Source organism: Pseudophryne corroboree, chromosome 9, assembly GCF_028390025.1.
Source record: "Pseudophryne corroboree isolate aPseCor3 chromosome 9, aPseCor3.hap2, whole genome shotgun sequence".
Lineage (NCBI taxonomy): Eukaryota > Metazoa > Chordata > Amphibia > Anura > Myobatrachidae > Pseudophryne > Pseudophryne corroboree.
In genome coordinates this window covers 5,715,346-5,737,969 of record NC_086452.1, presented here as the reverse complement: position 1 = coordinate 5,737,969, position 22,624 = coordinate 5,715,346, and the positions used below count along the sequence as shown (strand labels likewise).

The window sequence follows — 22,624 nt, the reverse complement described above, 5'->3', positions numbered from 1 at the left end:
AAAAAAGTGGATTTGCCGGCAGTTGCCGTGGCCACCAGATCCGATAGACCGACCCCAAATAATTCCTCTCCTTTATATGGCAACACTTCCATATGCCTTTTGGAATCCGCATCACCTGACCACTGTCGCGTCCATAAACTTCTTCTGGCAGATATGGACATCGCACTTACTCTTGATGCTAGAGTACAAATATCCCTCTGAGCATCTCGCATATAAAGAAACGCATCCTTTAATTGCTCTAGAGTCAATAAAATACTGTCCCTATCCAGGGTATCAATATTTTCAGTCAGGGAATCCAACCACACTACCCCAGCACTGCACATCCAGGCTGAGGCTATTGCCGGTCGCAGTATAACACCAGTATGAGTGTATATACTTTTCAGGTTAGTTTCCAGCCTCCTATCCGCTGGATCCTTGAGGGCGGCCGTATCAGGAGACGGCAACGCCACTTGCTTTGATAAACGTGTGAGCGCCTTATCCACCCTAGGGGGTGTTTCCCAGCGCGTCCTAACCTCTGGTGGGAAAGGGTATAATGCCAATAACTTCTTAGAAATTAGCAGTTTTCTATCTGGGTTAACCCACGCTTCATCACACACGTCATTCAATTCCTCTGATTCTGGAAAAGCTACAGGTAGTTTTTTCACCCCCCACATAATACCCCTTTTTGAGGTACCAGCAGTATCAGAGATCTGCAAAGCCTCCTTCATTGCCGTGATCATATAACGTGTGGCCCTGTTGGAAAATACGTTTGTTTCTTCACCGTCGACACTAGATTCATCTGTGTCGGTACCCGTGTCGACTGACTGAGGTAAGGGACGTTTTACAGCCCCTGACGGTGTCTGAGACGCCTGAGCCGGTACTGACTGGTTTTCCGGCCGTCTCATTTCGTCTACTGACTTTTGTAATGTACTAACATTATCACGTAATTCCATAACTAAAGCCATCCATTCCGGTGTCGACTCCCTAGGGGGTGACATCACCATTACCGGCAATTGCTCTGCCTCCACACCAACATCGTCCTCATACATGTCGACACACACGTACCGACACACAGCAGCCACACAGGGAATGCTCTAATCGAAGACAGGACCCCCTTAGCCCTTTGGGGAGACAGAGGGAGAGTTTGCCAGCACACACCAAAAGCGCTATAAATGTATATAAACAACCCTAAAAGGTGTTGTTTTTGTTATAAGCGCTTTTAATATATAAATATCGCCAATTTATGCCCCCCTTCTCTTTGTTACCCTGTTTCTGTAGTGCAGTGCAGGGGAGAGTCCTGGGAGCCTTCCTCACAGCGGAGCTGAGCAGGAAAATGGCGCTGAGTGCTGAGGAGAATAAGCTCCGCCCCTTTTCCGGCGGGCTTTTCTCCCGGGTTTTGAGAAATCTGGCCTGGGTTAAATACATACATATAGCCTTAATGGCTATATGTGATGTATTCTTTGCCACTAAAGGTATTTAATATTGCTGCCCAGGGCGCCCCCAGCAGCGCCCTGCACCCTCCGTGACTGGTCAGTGAGAAGTGTGTAGCAACAATGGCGCACAGCTGCCGTGCTGTGCGCTACCTTCATGAAGACTGAAGAGTCTTCTGCCGCCTGTTTCCGGACCTCCGATCTTCAGCATCTGTAAGGGGGGTCGGCGGCGCGGCTCCGGGACGAACCCCAGGATGACCTGTGTTCCGACTCCCTCTGAAGCTATGTCCAGTAGCCTAAGACTCCAATCCATCCTGCACGCAGGTGAGTTGAAAATCTCTCCCCTAAGTCCCTCAATGCAGTGAGCCTGTTGCCAGCAGGACTCACTGAGATTTAAAACCTAAAAAAACTTTTTCTAAGCAGCTCTTTAGGAGAGCCACCTAGATTGCACCCTGCTCGGACGGGCACAAAAACCTAACTGAGGCTTGGAGGAGGGTCATGGGGGGAGGAGCCAGTACACACCATGTGATCCTAAAAGCTTTCTTTAGATGTGCCCTGTCTCCTGCGGAGCCGCTATTCCCCATGGTCCTGACGGAGTCCCCAGCATCCACTAGGACGTTAGAGAAATAAGATTTTTCTTATCGGTAAATCTATTTCTCGTAGTCCGTAGTGGATGCTGGGGACTCCGTAAGGACCATGGGGAATAGACGGGCTCCGCAGGAGACAGGGCACTTTAAGAAAGAGTTTAGATTCTGGTGTGCTCTAGCTCCTCCCTCTATGTTCCTCCTCCAGACCTCAGTTAGAGAAACTGTGCCCGGAAGAGCTGACAGTACAAGGAAAGGATTTTGGAATCCAGGGCAAGACTCATACCAGCCACACCAATCACACCGTATAACTTGTGATAAACTTACCCAGTTAACAGTATGAACAACAATAGAGCATCAGATCAACCCTGATGCAACTATAACATAACCCTTATGTAAGCAATAACTATATACAAGCATTGCAGAAGTCCGCACTTGGGACGGGCGCCCAGCATCCACTACGGACTACGAGAAATAGATTTACCAGTAAGTGAAATCTTATTTTCTCTAACGTCCTAGTGGATGCTGGGGACTCCGTAAGGACCATGGGGATTATACCAAAGCTCCCAAACGGGCGGGAGAGTGCGGATGACTCTGCAGCACCGAATGAGCAAACACAAGGTCCTCCTCAGCCAGGGTATCAAACTTGTAAAACTTTGCAAGTGTGTTTGAACCTGACCAAGTAGCTGCTCGGCAAAGCTGTAATGCCGAGACCCCTCGGGCAGCCGCCCAAGAAGAGCCCACCTTCCTTGTGGAGTGGGCTTTTACTGATTTTGGAAGCGGCAAACCAGCCGCAGAATGAGCCTGCTGAATCGTGTTACAGATCCAGCGAGCAATAGATTGCTTTGAAGCAGGAGCACCCAGCTTGTTGGATGCATACAGGATAAACAGCGACTCAGTTTTCCTGACTCTAGCCGTTCTGGCTACATAAACCTTCAAAGCCCTGACCACATCGAGCAACTCGGAATCCACCAAGTCACGAGTAGCCACAGGCACCACAATAGGTTGGTTCATATGAAAAGATGACACCACTTTTGGCAGAAATTGTGGACGGGTCCGCAATTCTGCCCTGTCCATATGGAAAACCAGATAGGAGCTTTTATGTGACAAAGCCGCTAATTCTGACACACGCCTAGCTGAAGCCAAGGCTAATAGCATGACCACCTTCCACGTGAGAAATTTTAACTCCACGGTTTTGAGTGGCTCAAACCAGTGTGACTTCAGGAAACTCAACACCACGTTAGATCCCAAGGTGTCACTGGAGACACAAAAGGGGGCTGAATATGCAGCACTCCCTTTACAACGTCTGAACTTCAGGAAGAGAAGCCAGTTCTTTTTGAAAGAAAATGGATAGGGCCGAAATCTGGACCTTAATGGAACCCAATTTCAGGCCCAAAGTCACTCCCGACTGTAGGAAGTGAAGGAAAACGGCCCAGCTGGAATTCCTCCATAGGGGCATTCCTGGTCTCACACCAAGCAACATATTTTCGCCATATACGGTGATAATGTTGAGCCGTCACATCCTTCCTAGCCTCTATCAGCGTAGGAATGATCTCATCCGGAATGCCTTTTTCTGCTAGGATCCGGCGTTTAACCGCCATGCCGTCAAACGCAGCCGCGGTAAGTCTAGGAACAGACAGGGCCCCTGTTGCACAAGTCCTGTCTTAGAGGCAGAGGCCACGGGTCCTCTGTGAGCATTTCTTGCAGATCAGGATACCAAGTCCTTCTTGGCCAATCCGGAACAAAGAGTATTGTTCTCACTCCTCTTTTCCTTATGATTCTCAGCACCTTGGGTATGAGAGGAAGAGGAGGAAATACATAGACAGACGGGAACAACCACGGTGTCACCAGTGCGTCCACAGCTATCGCCTGAGCGTCTCTTGACCTGGCGCAATACCTCTGCAGCTTTTTGTTGAGGCGGGATGCCATCATGTCCACCTGTGGCAGTTCCCACCGACTTGCAATCTGCATGAAGACTTCTTGATGAAGTCCCCACTCTCCCGGGTGGAGGTCGTGCCTACTGAGGAAGTCTGCTTCCCAGTTGTCCACTCCTGGAATGAACACTGCTGACAGTGCGCTTACGTGATTCTCCGCCCAGCGAAGAATTCTGGTGGCTTTTACCATCGCCACCCTGCTCCTTGTGCCGCCTTGGCGGTTTACATGAGCCACTGCGGTGATATTGTCTGACTGAATCAGAACCGGTTGGTCGCGAAGCAGGGTCTCCGCTTGACTTAGGGCGTTGTATATGGCCCTTAGTTCCAGGATATTGATGTGAAGGCATGTCTCCTGCCTTGACCACAGCCCTTGGAAATTTCTTCCCTGTGTGACTGCCCCCCACCCTCGGAGGCTTGCATCCGTGGTCACCAGGACCCAGTCCTGAATGCCGAATCTGTGACCTTCGAGAAGGTGAGCACTCTGCAGCCACCACAGGAGAGACACCCTGGCCCTGGGGGATAGGGGGATTAATCTGAAGATGTGATCCGGACCACTTGTCCAGTAAGTCCCATTGGAAGGTCCTCGCATGGAACCTGCCGAAGGGAATGGCCTCGTATGATGCCACCCTCCTTCCCAGGACTCGAGTGCAGTGATGCACTGACACCTGTTTTGGCTTTAATAGGTTCCTGACCAGTGTCACGAGCTCCTGAGATCTCTCTATCGGGAGATAAACCCTTTTCTGGTCTGTGTCTAGGATCATGCCTAGGAGAGGCAGATGAGCTGTAGGAACCAACTGCGACTTTGGAATATATAGAATCCAGCCGTGTTGCCTTTACACTTCCAGAGAAAGTGATACGCTGTTCAGTAACTGCTCTCTTGATCTCGCTTTTATGAGATCGTCCAAGTACGTGATAATAGTGACACCTTGCTTCCGCAGGAGCACCATCATTACCGCCATTACCTTGGTGAATATTCTCAAGTTCGTGGAGAGACCAAACGGCAACGTCTGAAATTGGTAATGACAATCCCGTACCGCAATTCTGAGGTACGCCTGATGAGGTGGATAAATGAGGACATGAAGGTATGCATCCTTTATGTCCCGAGTCACCATAAAATCGCCTCCTTTCAGGCTTGCAATGACCGCTCTTAACGATTCCATCTTGAACTTGAACCTTTTCAGGTATATGTTCAGGGATTTTAAATTCAATATGGGTCTGACCGAACCGTCTGGTTTCGGGACTACAACATGGTCGAATAATAACCCCCTCCTTGTTGAAGGAGGGGAACCTTGACCACCACCTGTTGAAGATACAATTTGTGAATTGCAGTTAACACTGTTTCCCTCTCGTGGGGGGAAGCCGGCAGGTCCGTCGGTGAGAGGGCATCTTCTCAAAGTCCAGCTTGTATCCCTGAGACACAATATCTATTGCCCAGGGATCTAACAGGGAGTGAACCCACTTGTGGCTGAACTTACGAAGGTGTGCCCCCACCGGCCTAGCTCCGCCTGTGGAGCCCCAGCGACATGCGGTGGATTTTTGTAGAGGCCGGGGAGGACTTCTGTTCCTGGGAACTAGCTGTGTTGTGCAGCTTCTTTCCTCTGCCCCCGCCTCTGGCAAGAAAGGACGCACCCCGGACTTTCTTGTTTCTTTATTCGAAAGGCTGCATTTGATAATGTCGTGCTTTCCTAGGCTGTGCAGGAATATAAGGCAAAATATCAGAATTACCAGCTATAGCTGTGGAGACCAGGTCCGAGAACCCTTCTCCACACAATCCTCAGCCTTCCATATGCCTCTTAAGTCGGCATCATCTGTCCATTGCATATTCTACAGGACACGTCAAGCAGAAATCGACATGGCTTTGACTCTAGGACCCAGTATACTCATGTCTCTTTGGGCATGTTTTGTATATATACATATCTCTTAAGACAGCATCTTTAATATATATATATATATCTCTATATATACATACTAGGCGATTCATCGCGCCCTACGGGCGCTCTTCACACCGTCGTTAGGGGCTTCGCCCCGTTAACCTCTGCACGGCTTTGCCGCGAGTGGGGGAGGGGGCAGTTAGCCGGGGTGGTGCGGTTGGGTGTGAGGGTGCTATGGTTGCAGGGGCGGGTGGGGGAGGGGGTGGAGTGCCACGGGTGGTGGGTGGATGCGGTGGGTGCCGCGGGTGTTGGTGCTGCGGGTGGGGGAGAGGGTGGGAGTGCCGCGGGTGGGGTGCGAATGCGGTTGGCTGCAGCGGGTGTTGGTGCTACGGGTTGGGGGAGGGGGCGGGAGTTCCGCGGGTGGGTGGCGCGGGTGTTTGTGCTCTGGGTGGGGGAGGGGACGGGAGTGCCGCAGGTGGTGCGCGTGTTGGTGCAGCGGGTGGGGGGGGAGTGCCACGGGTGGTGGGTGGATGCGGTGGGTGCCGCGGGTGTTGGTGCTGCGGGTGGGGGAGGGGGTGGAGTGCCACGGGTGGTGGGTGGATGCGGTGGGTGCTGCGGGTAGGTGGCGCGGGTGTTGGTGCTGCGGGTGGGGGAGAGGGTGGGAGTGCAGCGGGTGGGGGGCGAATTGGGTTGGTTACCGCGGGTGTTGGTGCTACGGGTTGGGGGCGGGAGTTCCGCGGGTGGGTGGCGCGGGTGTTTGTGCTCTGGGTGGGGGAGGGGACGGGAGTTCCGCGGGTGTTGGTGCAGCGGGTGGGGGAGGGGGGGTGCCACGGGTGGTGGGTGGATGCGGTGGGTGCCGCGGGTGTTGGTGCTGCGGGTGGGGGAGGGGGTGGAGTGCCACGGGTGGTGGGTGGATGCGGTGGGTGGCGCGGGTGTTGGAGAGGGTGGGAGTGCCGCGGGTGGGGGGCGAATGCAGTTGGTTACCGCGGGTGTTGGTGCTGTGGGTGGGGGAGGGGGCAGAGTGCCACAGGTGGTGCGGGTGTTGGTGCTGCGAGTGGGGGAGGGGGTGGAGTGCCACGGGTGGTGGGTGGATGCGGTGGGTGCCGCGGGTAGGTGGCGCGGGTGTTGGTGCTGCGGGTGGGGGAGAGGGTGGGTATGGGGGAGGGGCAGGGTTGTAGCGGGTGGGGAGGGGCGGGGGGTGCTGCAGGTGTGGGGGCTACGGGTGGGAGTGCCGCGGATGTGGGGGATGCGTTGGGAGCCGCTGGGGGGGGGGGGGGGGCAGTGGGTGTTGGTGCTGTGGGTGGGGGAGGGGGCAGAGTGCCACGGGTGGTGCGGGTGTTGGTGCTGTGGGTGGGGGAGTGCCACGGGTGGTGGGTGGATGCGGTGGGTGCCGCGGGTGTTGGTGCTGCGGGTGGGGGAGAGGCTGGGAGTGCCGCGGGTGGGGGGCGAATGCGGTTGGTTGCCGCGGGTGTTGGTGCTACGGGTTGGGGGCGGGAGTTCCGTGGGTGGGTGGCGCGGGTGTTTGTGCTCTGGGTGGGGGAGGGGACGGGAGTGCCGCGGGTGGTGCGGGTGTTGGTGCTGCGGGTGGGGGAGGGGGGGAGTGCCACGGGTGGTGGGTGGATGCCGCGGGTGTTGGAGCTGCGGGTGGGGGAGGGGGTGGTGGGTGGATGTGGTGGGTGCTGCGGGTAGGTGGCGCGGGTGTTGGTGCTGCGGGTGGGGGAGAGGGTGGGAGTGCAGCGGGTGGGGGGCGAATGCGGTTGGTTACCGCGGGTGTTGGTGCGCGGGAGTGCTGCGGATGTTGGGGCTGCGGGAGGGGGACGGGAGTGCCGCGGGTGGGGGGCGAATGCGGTTGGTTGCCGCGGGTGTTGGTGCTACGGGTTGGGGGCGGGAGTTCCGTGGGTGGGTGGCGCGGGTGTTTGTGCTCTGGGTGGGGGAGGGGACGGGAGTGCCGCGGGTGGTGCGGGTGTTGGTGCTGCGGGTGGGGGAGGGGGGGGGGGAGTGCCACGGGTTGTGGGTGGATGCGGTGGGTGCCGCAGGTGTTGGTGCAGCGGGTGGGGGAGGGGGGGGGGGAGTGCCATGGGTGGTGGGTGGATGCGGTGGGTGCCGCGGGTGTTGGTGCTGCGGGTGGGGGAGGGGGTGGAGTGCCACGGGTGGTGGGTGGATGCGGTGGGTGCTGCAGGTAGGTGGCGCGGGTGTTGGTGCTGCGGGTGGGGGAGAGGGTGGGAGTGCAGCGGGTGGGGGGCGAATGCGGTTGGTTACCGCGGGTGTTGGTGCTACGGGTGGGGGAGGGGGCGGGAGTTCTGCGGGTGGGTGGCGCGGGTGTTTGTGCTCTGGGTGGGGGAGGGGACGGAAGTGCCGCGGGTGGTGTGGGTGCAGCGGGTGGGGGAGGGGGGGGGGAGTGCCACGGGTGGTGGGTGGGTGCCGCGGGTGTTGGTGCTGCGGGTGGGGGAGGGGGGGGGAGTGCCACGGGTGGTGGGTGGATGCGGTGGGTGCCGCGGGTGTTGGTGCTGCGGGTGGGGGAGAGGGTGGGAGTGCCGCGGGTGGGGTGCGAATGCGGTTGGTTGCCGCAGGTGTTGGTGCTACGGGTTGGGCGAGGGGGCGGGAGTTCCGCGGGTGTTTGTGCTCTGGGTGGGGGAGGGGACGGGAGTGTCGCGGGTGGTGCGCGTGTTGGTCCAGCGGGTGGGGGAGGGGAAGGAGTGCCACGGGTGGGGGGTGGATGCGGTGGGTGCCGCGGGTGTTGGTGCTGCGGGTGGGGCAGGGGGGGAGTGCCACGGGTGGTGGGTGGATGCGGTGGGTGCCGCGGATGTTGGTGCTGCGGGTGGGGGAGAGGGTGGGAGTGCCGCGGGTGGGGTGCGAATGCGGTTGGTTGCCGCGGGTGTTGGTGCTACGGGTTGGGGGAGGGGGCGGGAGTTCCGCGGGTGGGTGGCGCGGGTGTTTGTGCTCTGGGTGGGGGAGAGGACGGGAGTGCCGCGGGTGGTGCGCGTGTTGGTCCAGCGGGTGGGGGAGGGGAAGGAGTGCCACGGGTGGTGGGTGGATGCGGTGGGTGCCGCGGGTGTTGGTGCTGCGGGTGGGGGAGGGGGTGGAGTGCCACGGGTGGTGGGTGGATGCGGTGGGTGCTGCGGGTAGGTGGCGCGGGTGTTGGTGCTGCGGGTGGGGGAGAGGGTGGGAGTGCAGCGGGTGGGGGCCGAATGCGGTTGGTTACCGCGTGTGTTGGTGCTACGGGTGGGGGAGGGGGCGGGAGTTCCGCGGGTGGGTTGCGTGGGTGTTTGTGCTCTGGGTGGGGGAGGGGACGGGAGTGCCGCGGGTGGTGGGTGGAGACGGTGGGTGTTTGTGCTACGGGTGGGGGAGTGGGCAGGAGCAGTGGCGCCTCAACGTGGGTGCGGGGAGTGCGGCCCGCACCCGGGTGTTACCCTCTGAGGGGTGACACCAAAGTGCCGGCTCCTGTCACAGCGCAGAAGCCAGCACTGCAGATTCAGCAGTGTCCCCCGACCCACAACGTGCCGAAAACGGGGGTCGGGACGCGAAGCCATGCCCCCTTCCACAAAGCCACGCCCCCTTTTCGTTCGCGACCGCAGCGGGTGTTAGAAAAGTGAAGACTCTGGGCGGGAGTGCTGCGGATGTTGGGGCTGCGGGAGGGGACGGGAGTGCCGCGGGAGGGGGGCAGATGCGGGTGGTTGCCGCGGGCTGGCGGGAGGGGGGGGGCGAGTCACTGTTCAGCATGTCTCCCTGACTCAGTGGCAGCCGCAAGACTGTGAGGCGGGTAATGTGAGTTCCGCTCACAGTCAGCGGCTGCGGTGTCACCACTCACCAGGGGCAGTACGGGGAGAAGGGAGACAGGGGACTGGGCGGAGATCGGGAGGGGACTGGGCGGAGAGAGGGAGGGGACTGTTCCTGGCCAGATCTGTGCCTGTGGCTCCGCCCAGCGTTACGGCCAGCACAGAGTCACAGACTTGGGCAAATATATAGGAGATATATATCTATATGCATACTACGGTCTCAATCTCTGCTGATAAGGTACCTGTCCGCGCTGCCACAGCACTATAAACCCATGCAGACACAATCGCCGGTCTGAGTAGTATACTAGAATGTGCACGCTATCTGCAGGATCCCTGAGAATAGTCAGTGCTACCTTCTGTGCAAACGTGACACCCTAGGGGAAGATTCCCATCACATCCTGGCCCTAGTAGGGAAAGGATACTGCCTGAGAATTCTTTGTGGGAAGCTGCAGTCTCTTGTCTGGAGATTCCCGCTCTTTTTCCTCATGAGAGGAGGGAAATTTACCTCAGCTTTCTTCCCCTTAAACATGTGTACTCTCGTGTCAGGGACAGATGAGTCATCAGTGATATGCAAATCATCTTTTATTACAATAATCATATATTGAATACTTTTCTGCCATTTTGGCTGTAACTTTGCATTATCGTAGTCGACACTGGAGTCAAACTCCGTGTCGATATCAGTGTCTATTATTTTGGATAGTGAGCATTGAGAGACTCTGAAGGTCTCTGCGACATAGGGACAGACATGGGTAGATTTCCTGTCTGTTCTCTAATCTTTTGTGCAATAAATTTACCTTAGCACTTACACATATCCAAACAGGTGTCGGCGTTGTCGACGGAGACACCCCTCACACACACATTTGCTCCATCTCCTCCTTAGGGGAGCCTTTTACCTCAGACATGTCGACACACACGTACCGACACACCACACACTCAGGGAATGCTCATCTGAAGACAATTCCCCCACAAGGCCCTTTGGAGAGACAGAGAGAGAGTATGCCAGCACACACCCCAGCGCTATTAACCCAGGAATAACACAGTAACTTAATGTTAACCCAGTAGCTGCTGTTTATATTGATTTTTGCGCCTAATTATGTGCCCCCCCTCTCTGTTTACCCTCTTCTACCGTGTAACTGCAGGGGAGAGACTGGGGAGCTTCCTCTCAGCGGTGCTGTGGAGAAAAAACATGGCGCTGGTGAGTGCTGAGGAAGAAGCCCCGCCCCCTCGACGGCGGGCTTCTGTCCCGCTTTTATGTACAATTTTGGCGGGGGCTCATACATATGTACAGTGCCCAACTGTATATTATGCAAACTTTTGCCAAAGAGGTCTCTAATTGCTGCCCAGGTTGCCCCCCCCTGCGCCCTACAGTGACTGGAGTGTGTGGGTTTAATGTGGGAGCAATGGCGCACAGCTGCAGTGCTGTGCGCTACCTCATATGAAGACTGGAGTCTTCTGCCGCCGCTTTTGACGTCTTCTTGCTTCTCACGCCGGCTTCTGGCTCTGCGAGGGGGACGGCGGCGCGGCTCTGGGATCGGACGACCAAGGGTGCGTTCCTGTGTTCGATCCCTCTGGAGCTAATGGTGTCCAGTAGCCTAAGAAGCATGACCTATCCGCAGTTAGTAGGGCTGCTTCTCTCCCCTCAGTCCCACGTAGCAGAGAGTCTGTTGCCAGCAGATCTCTCTGAAAATAAAAAATCCTAACAAAATACTTTCTATTTAGCAAGCTCAGGAGAGCTCACTAAGGTGCACCCAGCTCGTCCGGGCACAGATTCACACTGAGGTCTGAAGGAGGGACATAGAGGGAGGAGCCAGAGCACACCAGTATCCAAATTCTTTCTTAAAGTGCCCTGTCTCCTGCGGAGCCCGTCTATTCCCCATGGTCCTTACGGAGTCCCCAGCATCCACTAGGACGTTAGAGAAATATGAGCACTATACGATTCCCCCAGCTTACTAACAAGTACCAGCAATAAAATGAGCACTATACGATTCCCCCAGCCCACTAACAAGTACCAGCAATAAGATATGAACACTACATGATTCCCCCAGCTCACTAACACGTACCACCAATAAAATATGAGCACTATACGATTCCCCCAGCTCACTAACAAGTACCAGCAATAAGATATGGGCACTACATGATTCCCCCAGCTCACTAACAAGTACCAGCAATAAAATATGAGTACTACATGATTCCCCCAGCTCACTAACACGTACCACCAATAAAATATGAGCACTATACGATTCCCCCAGCTCACTAACAAGTACCAGCAATAAGATATGGGCACTACATGATTCCCCCAGCTCATTAACACGCACCAGCAATAAGATATGAGCACTACATGATTCCCCCAGCTCACTAACACACACCAGCAATAAGACATGAGCACTACATGATTCCCCCAGCTCACTAACAAGTACCAGCAATAAAATATGAGCACTACACGATTCCCCCAGCCCACTAACAAGTACCAGTAATAAGATATGAGCACTACAGGATTCCCCCAGCTCACTAACACGTACCAGCAATAAGATATGAGCACTATACGATTCCCCCAGCTCACTAACAAGTACCAGCAATAAGATATGAGCACTACATGATTCACCCAGCCCACTAACAAGTACCAGCAATAAGATATGGGCACTACACGATTCCCCCTGCTCATTAACACGCACCAGCAATAACATATGAGTACTACACGATTCCCCCAGCTCACTAACAAGTACCAGCAATAAGATATGGGCACTACATGATTCCCCCAGCTCACTAACAAGTACCAGTAATAAGATATGAGCACTACAGGATTCCCCCAGCTCACTAACAAGTACCAGCAATAAGATATGAACACTACAGGATTCCCCCAGCTCACTAACAAGTACCAGCAATAAGATATGGGCACTACATGGTTCCCCCAGCTCACTAACAAGTACCAGTAATAAGATATGAGCACTACAGGATTCCCCCAGCTCACTAACACGTACCAGCAATAAGATATGAGCACTATACGATTCCCCCAGCTCACTAACAAGTACCAGCAATAAGATATGGGCACTACACGATTCCCCCAGCTCACTAACAAGTACCAGCAATAATAAGATTTTACTTACCGATAAATCTATTTCTCGTAGTCCGTAGTGGATGCTGGGGACTCCGTCAGGACCATGGGGATATAGCGGCTCCGCAGGAGACAGGGCACAATAATAAAAGCTTTAGGATCAGGTGGTGTGCACTGGCTCCTCCCCCTATGACCCTCCTCCAAGCCTCAGTTAGGATACTGTGCCCGGACGAGCGTGCATAATAAGGAAGGATATTGAATCCCGGGTAAGACTCATACCAGCCACACCAATCACACCGTACAACCTGTGATCTGAACCCAGTTAACAGTATGATAACAACGAAGGAGCCTCTGAAAAGATGGCTCACAACAAGAATAACCCGATTTTTGTAACAATAACTATGTACAAGTATTGCAGACAATCCGCACTTGGGATGGGCGCCCAGCATCCACTACGGACTACGAGAAATAGATTTATCGGTAAGTAAAATCTTATTTTCTCTGACGTCCTAGTGGATGCTGGGGACTCCGTCAGGACCATGGGGATTATACCAAAGCTCCCAAACGGGCGGGAGAGTGCGGATGACCCTGCAGCACCGAATGAGAGAACTCCATGTCCTCCTCAGCCAGGGTATCAAATTTGTAGAATTTAGCAAACGTGTTTTCCCCTGACCAAGTAACTGCTCGGCAAAGTTGTAAAGCCGAGACCCCTCGGGCAGTCGCCCAAGATGAGCCCCCTTCCTTTTGGAATGGGCTTTTACCGATTTTGGCTGTGGCAGGCCTGCCACAGAATGTGTAAACTGGATTGTATTACAAATCCAGCGAGCAATCGTCTGCTTAGAAGCAGGAGCACCCATCTTGTTGGGTGCATACAGGCTAAACAGCGAGTCAGATTTTCTGACTCCAGCCTTCCTGGAAACATATTTTTCAGGGCCCTGACAACGTCAAGTAACTTGGAGTCCTCCAAGTCCCTAGTACCCGCAGGTACCACAATAGGTTGGTTCATGTGAAAAACAGAAAACACCTTAAGGAGAAATTGAGGACGAGTCCTCAATTCTGCCCTGTCAGAATGAAAAATTAAGTAAGGGCTTTATATATGATAAAGCCGCCAATTCTGACACACGCCTGGCTGAAGCCAGGGCTAATAGCATCGTCACCTTCCATGTGAGATATTTTAAGTCCACAGTGGTGAGTGGTTCAAACCAATGTGACTTTAGGAAACTCAAAACATTGAGATCCCAAGGTGCCACTGGGGCACAAAAGGAGGCTGTATATGCAGTACCCCTTTTACAAACATCTGAACGTCAGGCACTAAAGCCAGTTCTTTCTGGAAAAAATTCGACAGGGCCGAAATTTGAACCTTAATGGACCCTAATTTTAGGCCCATAGACAGTCCTGTTTTCAGGAAATGTAGGAAACGACCCAGTTGGAATTCCTCTGTAGGGGCCTTCTTGGCCCCACACCACGCAACATATCTTCGCCAAATGCGGTGAAAATGTTTTGCGGTTACATCCTTCCTGTCTTCGACCAGGGTAGGGATGACTTCATCTGGAATGCCCTTTCAGGATCCGGCGTTCAACCGCCATGCCGTCAAACGCGGCCGCGGTAAGTCTTGGAACAGACAAGGCCCCTGCTGGAGCAGGTCCTTTCTTAAAGGTAGAGGCCACGGGTTTTCCGTGAACATCTCTTGAAGTTTCGGGTACCAAGTCCTTCTTGGCCAATCCGGAACCACGAGTATCATTCTTACTCATCTCCCTCTTATGATTCTCAGTACTTTTTGTATGAGAGGCATAGGAGGGAACACATACTCTGACTGGTACATCCACAGTGTTACCAGAGCGTCCACCGCTATTGCCTGAGGGTCCCTTGACCTGGCGCAATATCTAGTTTTTTGTTCAGGCGGGACGCCATCATGTCCACCTTTGGTTTTTCACAACGGTTTACAATCATGTGGAAGACTTCCCGATGAAGTCCCCACTCTCCCGGGTGGAGGTCATGCCTGCTGAGGAAGTCTGCTTCCCAGTTTTCCACTCCCGGAATGAACACTGCTGAGAGTGTTATCACATGATTTTTCGCCCAGCGAAGAATCCTTGCAGTTTCTGTTTCCCTCCTGCTTCTTGTGCCGCCCTGTCTGTTTACGTGGGCGACTGCCGTGATGTTGTCCCACTGGATCAATACCGGCTGACCTTGAAGCAGAGGTCTTGCTAAGCTTAGAGCATTGTAAATTGCCCTTAGCTCCAGTATATTTATGTGGAGAGAAGTCTCCAGACTCGATCACACTCTCTGGAAATTTTTTCCTTGTGTGACTGCTCCCCAGCCACTCAGGCTGGCATCCGTGGTCACCAGGACCCAGTCCTGAATGCCGAATCTGCGGCCCTTTCATAGATGAGCACTCTGCAGCCACCGCAGAAGAAACACCCTTGTCCTTGGAGACAGGGTTATCCGCTGATGCATCTGAAGATGCGATCCGGACCATTTTTCCAGCAGATCCCACGTAAAGGTTCTTGCGTGAAATCTACCGAATGGGATCGCTTTGTAAGAAACCACCATTTTTCACAGGATCCTTGTGCAATGATGCACTGATACTTATCCGAGCTAGTCAGGAACCTCCTAAAACCAGTAAAACTCCCTGGCTTTCTTCTCCGGGAGAAAACATCCTTTTCTGGACTGTGTCCAGAATCATCCCTAGGAACAGTAGACGTGTCGTCGGAAAAAACTGCGATTTTGGAATATTTAGAATCCACTCGTGCTGTCGTAGAACTACTTAAGATAGTGCTACTCCGACCTCCAACTGTTCTCTGGACCTTGCCTTTATCAGGAAAGCGTCCATATTTCTTTTAAGAAGAATCATCATTTCGGCCATTACCTTGGTAAAGACCCGGGGTGCCGTGGACAATCCAAACGGCAGCGTCTGAACTGATAGTGACAGTTCTGTACCACGAACCTGAGGTACCCTTGGTGAGAAGGGCAAATTTGGACATGTAGGTAAGCGTCCCTGATATCCAGTGACACCATATCGTCCCCTTCTTCCTGGTTCGCTATCACTGCTCTGAGTGACTCCATCTTGATTTGAACGCTTGTATGTAAGTGTTCAAATATTTCAGATCTCACCTAGCCGTCTGGCTTCAGTACCACAATATAGTGTGGAATAATACCCCTTCCCTTGTTGTAGAAGGGGTACTTTGATTATCACCTGCTGGGAATACAGCCTGTGAATTGTTCCCAATACTGCCTCCCTGTCGGAGGGAGACGTTGGTAAAGCAGACTTCAGGAACTTGTGAGGGGGAGACGTCTCGAATTTCCAATGTACACCTGGGATACTACGTGTAGGATCCAGGAGTCCACTTGTGATTGAGCCCACTGCGTGCTGAAACTCTTGAGATGACCCCCTACCGCACCTGAGTCCGCTTGTACGGCCCCAGCGTCATGCTGCGGACTTGGCAGAAGCTGTGGAGGGCTTCTGTTCCTGGGAATGGGCTGCCTGCTGCAGTCTTCTTCCCTTTCCTCTACCCCTGGGCAGATATGACTGGCCCTTTTGCCCGCCTGCCCTTATGGGGACGAAAGGACTGAGACTGAAAAGACTGTGTCCTTTTCTGCTGAGATGTGACTTGGGGTAACAAAAGGTGGATTTTTCAGCTGTTGCCATGGCCACCAGGTCCGATGGACCGCCCCTTTATACGGCAATACTTCCATGTGCCGTCTGGAATCTGCATCACCTGACCACTGTCGTCTGGCAGATATGGACATCACATTTACTCTTGATGCCAGAATGCAAATATCCCTCTGCGCATCTCGCATATATAGAAATGCATCCTTAAAATGCTCTATAGTCAATAAAATCTTGTCCCTGTCAAGGGTATCAATATTTCCAGTCAGGAAATCCGACCAAGCCCCCTCAGCGCTGCACATCCAGGCTGAGGCGATTGCTGGTCGTAGTATAACACCAGTATATGTGTATATACTTTTAGGATATTTTTCAGCTTCCTATCAGCTGGCTCCTTGAGGGCTGCCGTATCTGGAGACGGTAACGCCACTTGTTTTTATAAGCGTGTGAGCGCCTTATTCACCCTAAGGTGTGTTTCCCAACTCGCCCTAACTTCTGGCGGGAAAGGGTATACCGCCAATAATTTTCTATCGGAGGAAACCCACGTATCATCACACACTTCATTTAATTTATCTGATTCAGGAAAAACTACAAGTAGTTTATTCACACCCTACATAATACCCTTATTTGTGGTACTTGTAGTATCAGAAATATGTAACACCTCCTTCATTGCCCTTAACATGAAACGTGTGGCCCTAAAGGAAAATACGTTTGTTTCTTCACCGTCGACACTGGAGTCAGTGTCCGTGTCTGTGTCGACCGACTGAGGTAAATGGGCGTTTTTACAAGCCCCTGACGGTGTCTGAGACGCCTGGACAGGTACTAATTTGTTTGCCGGCCGTCTCATGTCGTCAACCGACCTTGCAGCGTGTTGACATTATCACGTAATTCCTAAATAAGCCATCCATTCCAGTGTCGACTCCCTAGAGAGTGACATCACCAATACAGGCAATTTGCTCCGCCTCCTCACCAACATCGTCCTCCTACATGTCGACACACACGTACCGACACACAGCACACACACAGGGAATGCTCTGACAGAGGACAGGACCCCACTAGCCCTTTGGGGAGACAGAGGGAGAGTTTGCCAGCACACACCAAAAACGCTATAATTATACAGGGACAACCCCTTATACAAGTGTTTTCCCTTATAGCATTTTTATATATGTAATCATATCGCCAAATAAGTGCCCCCCCCTCTCTGTTTTAACCCTGTTTCTGTAGTGCAGTGCAGGGGAGAGCCTGGGAGCCTTCCTCACAGCAGAGCTGAGCAGGAAAATGGCGCCGTGTGCTGAGGAGAATAGGCCCCGCCCCCTTTTCGGCGGGCTCTTCTCCCGGAGTTTGTGAGATCTGGCAGGGGTTAAATACATCCATATAGCCTCAAGGGCTATATGTGATGTATTTTAGCCATAAAAAGGTATTATACATTGCTGCCCAGGGCGCCCCCCCCAGCGCCCTGCACCCTCAGTGACAGTTGGTGACTGTTGGTGAAGTGTGCTGACAACAATGGCGCACAGCTGCAGTGCTGTGCGCTACCTTATGAAGACTGAAAGTCTTCTGCCGCCTGTTTCTGGACCTCTGGACCTCTTCAACTTCGGCATCTGCAAGGGGGGTCGGCGGCACGGCTCCGGGACGAACCCCAGGGTGAGACCTGTGTTCCGACTCCCTCTGGAGCTAATGGTGTCCAGTAGCCTAAGAAGCAAATCCATCCTGCACGCAGGTGAGTTTTCTTCTCTCCCCTAAGTCCCTCGTAGCAGTGAGCCTGTTGCCAGCAGGACTCACTGAAAATAAAAAACCTAACTTAAACTTTTATTCTAAGCAGCTCAGGAGGGCCACCTAGATTGCACCCTTCTCGTCGGGCACAAAAATCTAACTGAGGCTTGGAGGAGGGTCATAGGGGGAGGAGCCAGTGCACACCACCTGATCCTAAAGCTTTTATTATTGTGCCCTGTCTCCTGCGGAGCCGCTATATCCCCATGGTCCTGACGGAGTCCCCAGCATCCACTAGGACGTCAGAGAAAAGATATGAGCACTACATGATTCCCCCAGCTCACTAACAAGTACCAGCAATAAGATATGAGCACTACATGATTCACCCAGCCCACTAACAAGTACCAGCAATAAGATATAACCACTACATGATTCACACAGCCCACTAACAAGTACCAGCAATAAGATATGGGCACTACACGATTCCCCCAGCTCATTAACACGCACCAGCAATAACATATGAGTACTACACGATTCCCCCAGCTCACTAACAAGTACCAGCAATAAGATATGGGCACTACACGATTCCCCCAGCTCATTAACACGCACCAACAATAACATATGAGTACTACACGATTCCCCCAGCTCACTAACAAGTACCAGCAATAAGATATGACCACTACATGATTCACCCAGCCCACTAACAAGTACCAGCAATAAGATATGGGCACTACACGATTCCCCCAGCTCATTAACAAGTACCAGCAATAATATATGAGTACTACACGATTCCCCCAGCTCACTAACAAGTACCAGCAATAAGATATGAGCACTACACGATTCCCCCAGCTCATTAACACGCACCAGCAATAACATATGAGTACTACACGATTCCCCCAGCTCACTAACAAGTACCAGAAATAAGATATGGGCACTACACGATTCCCCCAGCTCATTAACACGCACCAACAATAACATATGAGTACTACACGATTCCCCCAGCTCACTAACAAGTACCAGTATATGTGATTATTACACTTATAGTATACAGTAAATGCAGATTCTGAAATTAAAACAAAAAGAAATCACATTAGCAAACATAGATATCAACTTTATTATCTGTAAAATATATTTTGTTACAATATTTTTTTATCACAAATGGCAAACCTGCGATAACACTGGAAATAACAGAAGTGGTAAGGGGAACGAGAGACGGCAAATCTCAAACAGTTTCAACTGCTTTCTACTGAAAACATAGATATATCAGCATAACGTTAGTGTGAGTGTATTATTTTTTCATTTAGGTGTATCTGTTCTATACAGTGTGGAGGACACATTGCTGACTGGGTCAATAATTCTGAGAATGTACTAACTCCGTATGAACCAGTAAAGCCGCCAATTTGTCAATGATCCAATGTTCTTTTACTAGGAATCCAGGCCATCAGTGCTATATGTGCGGTATGTCGGGGTTATGTCACTGGTTCCGCATGAGGTAATAGCCTATAGTCTCCAGAATATTACCTCAGACAACAACATGGCTCTGCGTGATGTGATAGGCTATAGTTTCAGGATTATTACCTCAGACAACAACATGGCTCTGCATGATGTGATAGGCTATAGTCTCAGGATCATTGCCTCAGACAACAACATGGCTCTGCGTGATGTGATAGACAATGTGCTTGGGAATATTGCCTCAGACTACAATGCTCCACGTAAGGTGATAGGCGACGTTCTCAGGAATATTGCCTCAGACAACATGGCTTCGCATGAGGTGAAAGGCTATAGTACCAAGAATACTGTTTCAGACAAATGGCTTGAGTGAGGGGATAGGCGACATTCTCAGGAATATTACCTCAGGCAGCAACATGGCTCCGCACGATGTGATAGACAATGTTTTTGGGAATATTGCCTCAGACTACATGGCTCCACGTGAGGTGATTGGCGACGTTCTCAGGAATATTGCCTCAGACAACAACATGACTCTGCATGAGGTGATAGGCTATAGTACCAGGAATACTGTTTCAGACAAATGGCTTGGGTGAGGGGATAGGTGAAGTTCTCAGAAATATTACCTCAGACAACAACATGGCTTGTGGTGAGATGATAGGCGATGTTCTCAGGAATATTGCCTCAGACAACAACATGGTTCCGCATGAGGTGATTGGCTTTAGTACAAGGAATACTGTTTCAGACAAATGGCTTGTGGTGAGATGATAGGCGACATTCTCAGGAATATTGCCTCACACAACATGGCTCTATGTGAGGTGATAGGCTATAGTACCAGGAATATCCCCTCAGAAAAATGGCTCCACGTGAGATGATAGACGACGTTCTCAGGGATATTACCTGAGACCACAACATGGCTCCTGGTGAGGTGATAGACGACGTTCTCAGGAATATTACCTCAGACAACAACATGGCTCCGGGTAAGGTAATAGGCTATAGTCTCAGGAATATTACCTCAGACATCAACATGCCTCTACGTGAGGTGATAGGCTATAGTCTCAAGAATATTACCTCAGACACCAACATGGCTCCGCGTAAGATGATAGGCTATAATCTCAGGAATATTGCCTCAGACAGCAACATGGCTCCATGTAAGCGATCAGCGGCAGTCTCAGGTATATTACCTCAGACAACAACATAACCGCATCCACTGTGTGTAGGTGGTTGGTGCAGTTAACAGTGAATGGAAATCAGAAATACATACAAGATTAAGAAAGTTATGGAAGTGATTAATCATATTGATACACTCCTGAATAGTGGTAAATTCATTTCTGTTGTATTGGTATAGTAACTGTGCAGGATTCCCCGGGTGGCTAGGTGCTCGGCTCCTTGTTTGGTGGCACACTTCTCTCTGACACAATCCTCAGACTCTGGTTCTCTGCTGAGCTGTGACCTAGAACACAAACACCTCCTCATTCAAGGGAAATATGCAGTTTTCTGATTAAGACTATACTATGTTTAGTGTTGATCAGGCCCGCAGGTGGCCACGGGCATTTTGAGGCCTGCTACTGGTAAATAAACCATGCCAACAGCAGCACAAACGCCACACTGGGATAAAACAGGCAGCCTGTGCGCGGATGCTCCAGCGCAGTGTTGTTCAAACTCCGTCCCCAGGCCCCCTAGCAGCTCCCGCTGTCCAGGCCACCTAGCTGGTGCACATGTGCAGACATTCCTCAGTGCCACAGAGCTGATAGGGGTCCTGCAGACACCATGATGTGTACCCCAAGCCTTCCCACACTCACCAGTCAGACCTCTCCTGGGCTCCGCCATCACGCTGACACTGAGAGGCATATTAGGGGGCATGTAATGTATTCCAGACAGATACCCAGGTGGCATGAACGGAGGCATTGGAGGGTAATAACTGTGACGGAAGTCTCCCCCTCCATCCTGAAGCTACAGGAATAGAAGAAAATAACAATATTACAATACACCACAACAGCGTCAGGTTACACAACAGGCAGCGCTTTACACTGTAAGAGTAGTCAGATGATGCGGGATGTAGCGGCAAGCTCCGGAACTACCCACCAATCAGAGAGCAGCCGCACTCCCCAGAGACAGAATGGGTTACGCCATTCATTAGAATTGCCACCAGAGATCAGGGCTCTGAGGTGGTCTCAGTGAAATGGGGGATCTGCATCTTATGGAGGCCTCCAGAGAAGGGTCGTTATTGTATGTATCAGCTATCGGCCACTAGAAATACATTTGTACATACACATATTTCGTTGGCTTGTAATCCCCCCCAAACAGGTTATCCCTGACTCCTTCACACTGGTGTCCCTAAACGCAGGCTGCTCTATAACTTCCTATGGCGGGTCCGAGGTCAGAGCTGCAGCCCCCCTTATTTGTACTAGGCAGGTACAGCCTATGAATGTATAAAGGCTGCACCCAGTCGCTGTCCCTCTGGTCAGGAACATTGGCCCTCATTCCGAGTTGTTCGCTCGCTAGTTGCTTTTAGCAGCCGTGCAAACGCTAGGCCGCCACCCTCTGGGAGTGTATCTTAGCTTAGCAGAACTGCTCCAAAATATTTTCATGTAGTTTCTGAGTAGCTCCAGACCTACTCCTACCTTGCGATCATTTCAGACTATTTAGTTCCTGGGTTGACGTCACAAACACGCCCTGCGTCCGGCCAGCCACTCCCCCGTTTCCCCAGGCACGCCTGCGTTTTCATCTGACACGCCTGCGTTTTTTAGCACACTCCTGGAAAACGCTCAGTTACCTCCCAGAAACGCCCCATTCCTGTCAATCACTCACCGATCAGCAGTGCGACTGAAAAGAGTCGCTCGACCTTGTGTGAAACTGCATAGTTTTTTGTGAAAGCACGTCGCGCGTGTGCACTGCGGGCTATACGCATGCGCAGAAATGCCGATTTTTAGCCTGATCGCTGCGCTGCGAACAACGGCAGCTAGCCATCAACTCGGAATGACCCCCAATGTCATTTATCCAGTCACGCTGCTACGCTTGTACTGACGTGCACGCTGCTCTATTCTAATACAGCGACTGAGACATGTCCAGACATGGCACCATGGGCCGGTAATTCCCCAGGACAGAGCAGCCCTTCCTGATAGCACAGAGCTGGCCGATGCTGTGGGTAAGTAAATGTAAAGAGGGGTGTGTATGGCGTGTCTGGCGGTCGGGAGAAGCTGGTCAGCAAACTAGCAGAGGAGTGCCGGCGGGAGGG

At 52.4% G+C, this 22,624-nt stretch overlaps 1 protein-coding gene across 2 annotated transcripts in view; it reads right to left on the bottom strand.

Moving 5' to 3' along the window:
• Positions 1-19,030: 19,030 nt before the first annotated feature.
• Positions 19,031-22,624, bottom strand: part of DMRTB1 (DMRT like family B with proline rich C-terminal 1) — a 146,304-nt gene continuing 142,710 nt past the window's right edge. For both annotated transcript variants that reach the window (XR_010186525.1, XM_063938912.1), the window contains exons 3-4: positions 21,189-21,339; positions 19,031-20,839 (exon numbers count right to left, since the gene is read on the bottom strand). Coding sequence is in view for 1 of the 2 variants with exons in the window: in XM_063938912.1 (XP_063794982.1) it covers positions 20,760-20,839; positions 21,189-21,339 (231 nt within the window). In the remaining variant the exon portion in view is untranslated. The remainder of the gene's footprint in view (positions 20,840-21,188; positions 21,340-22,624) is intronic.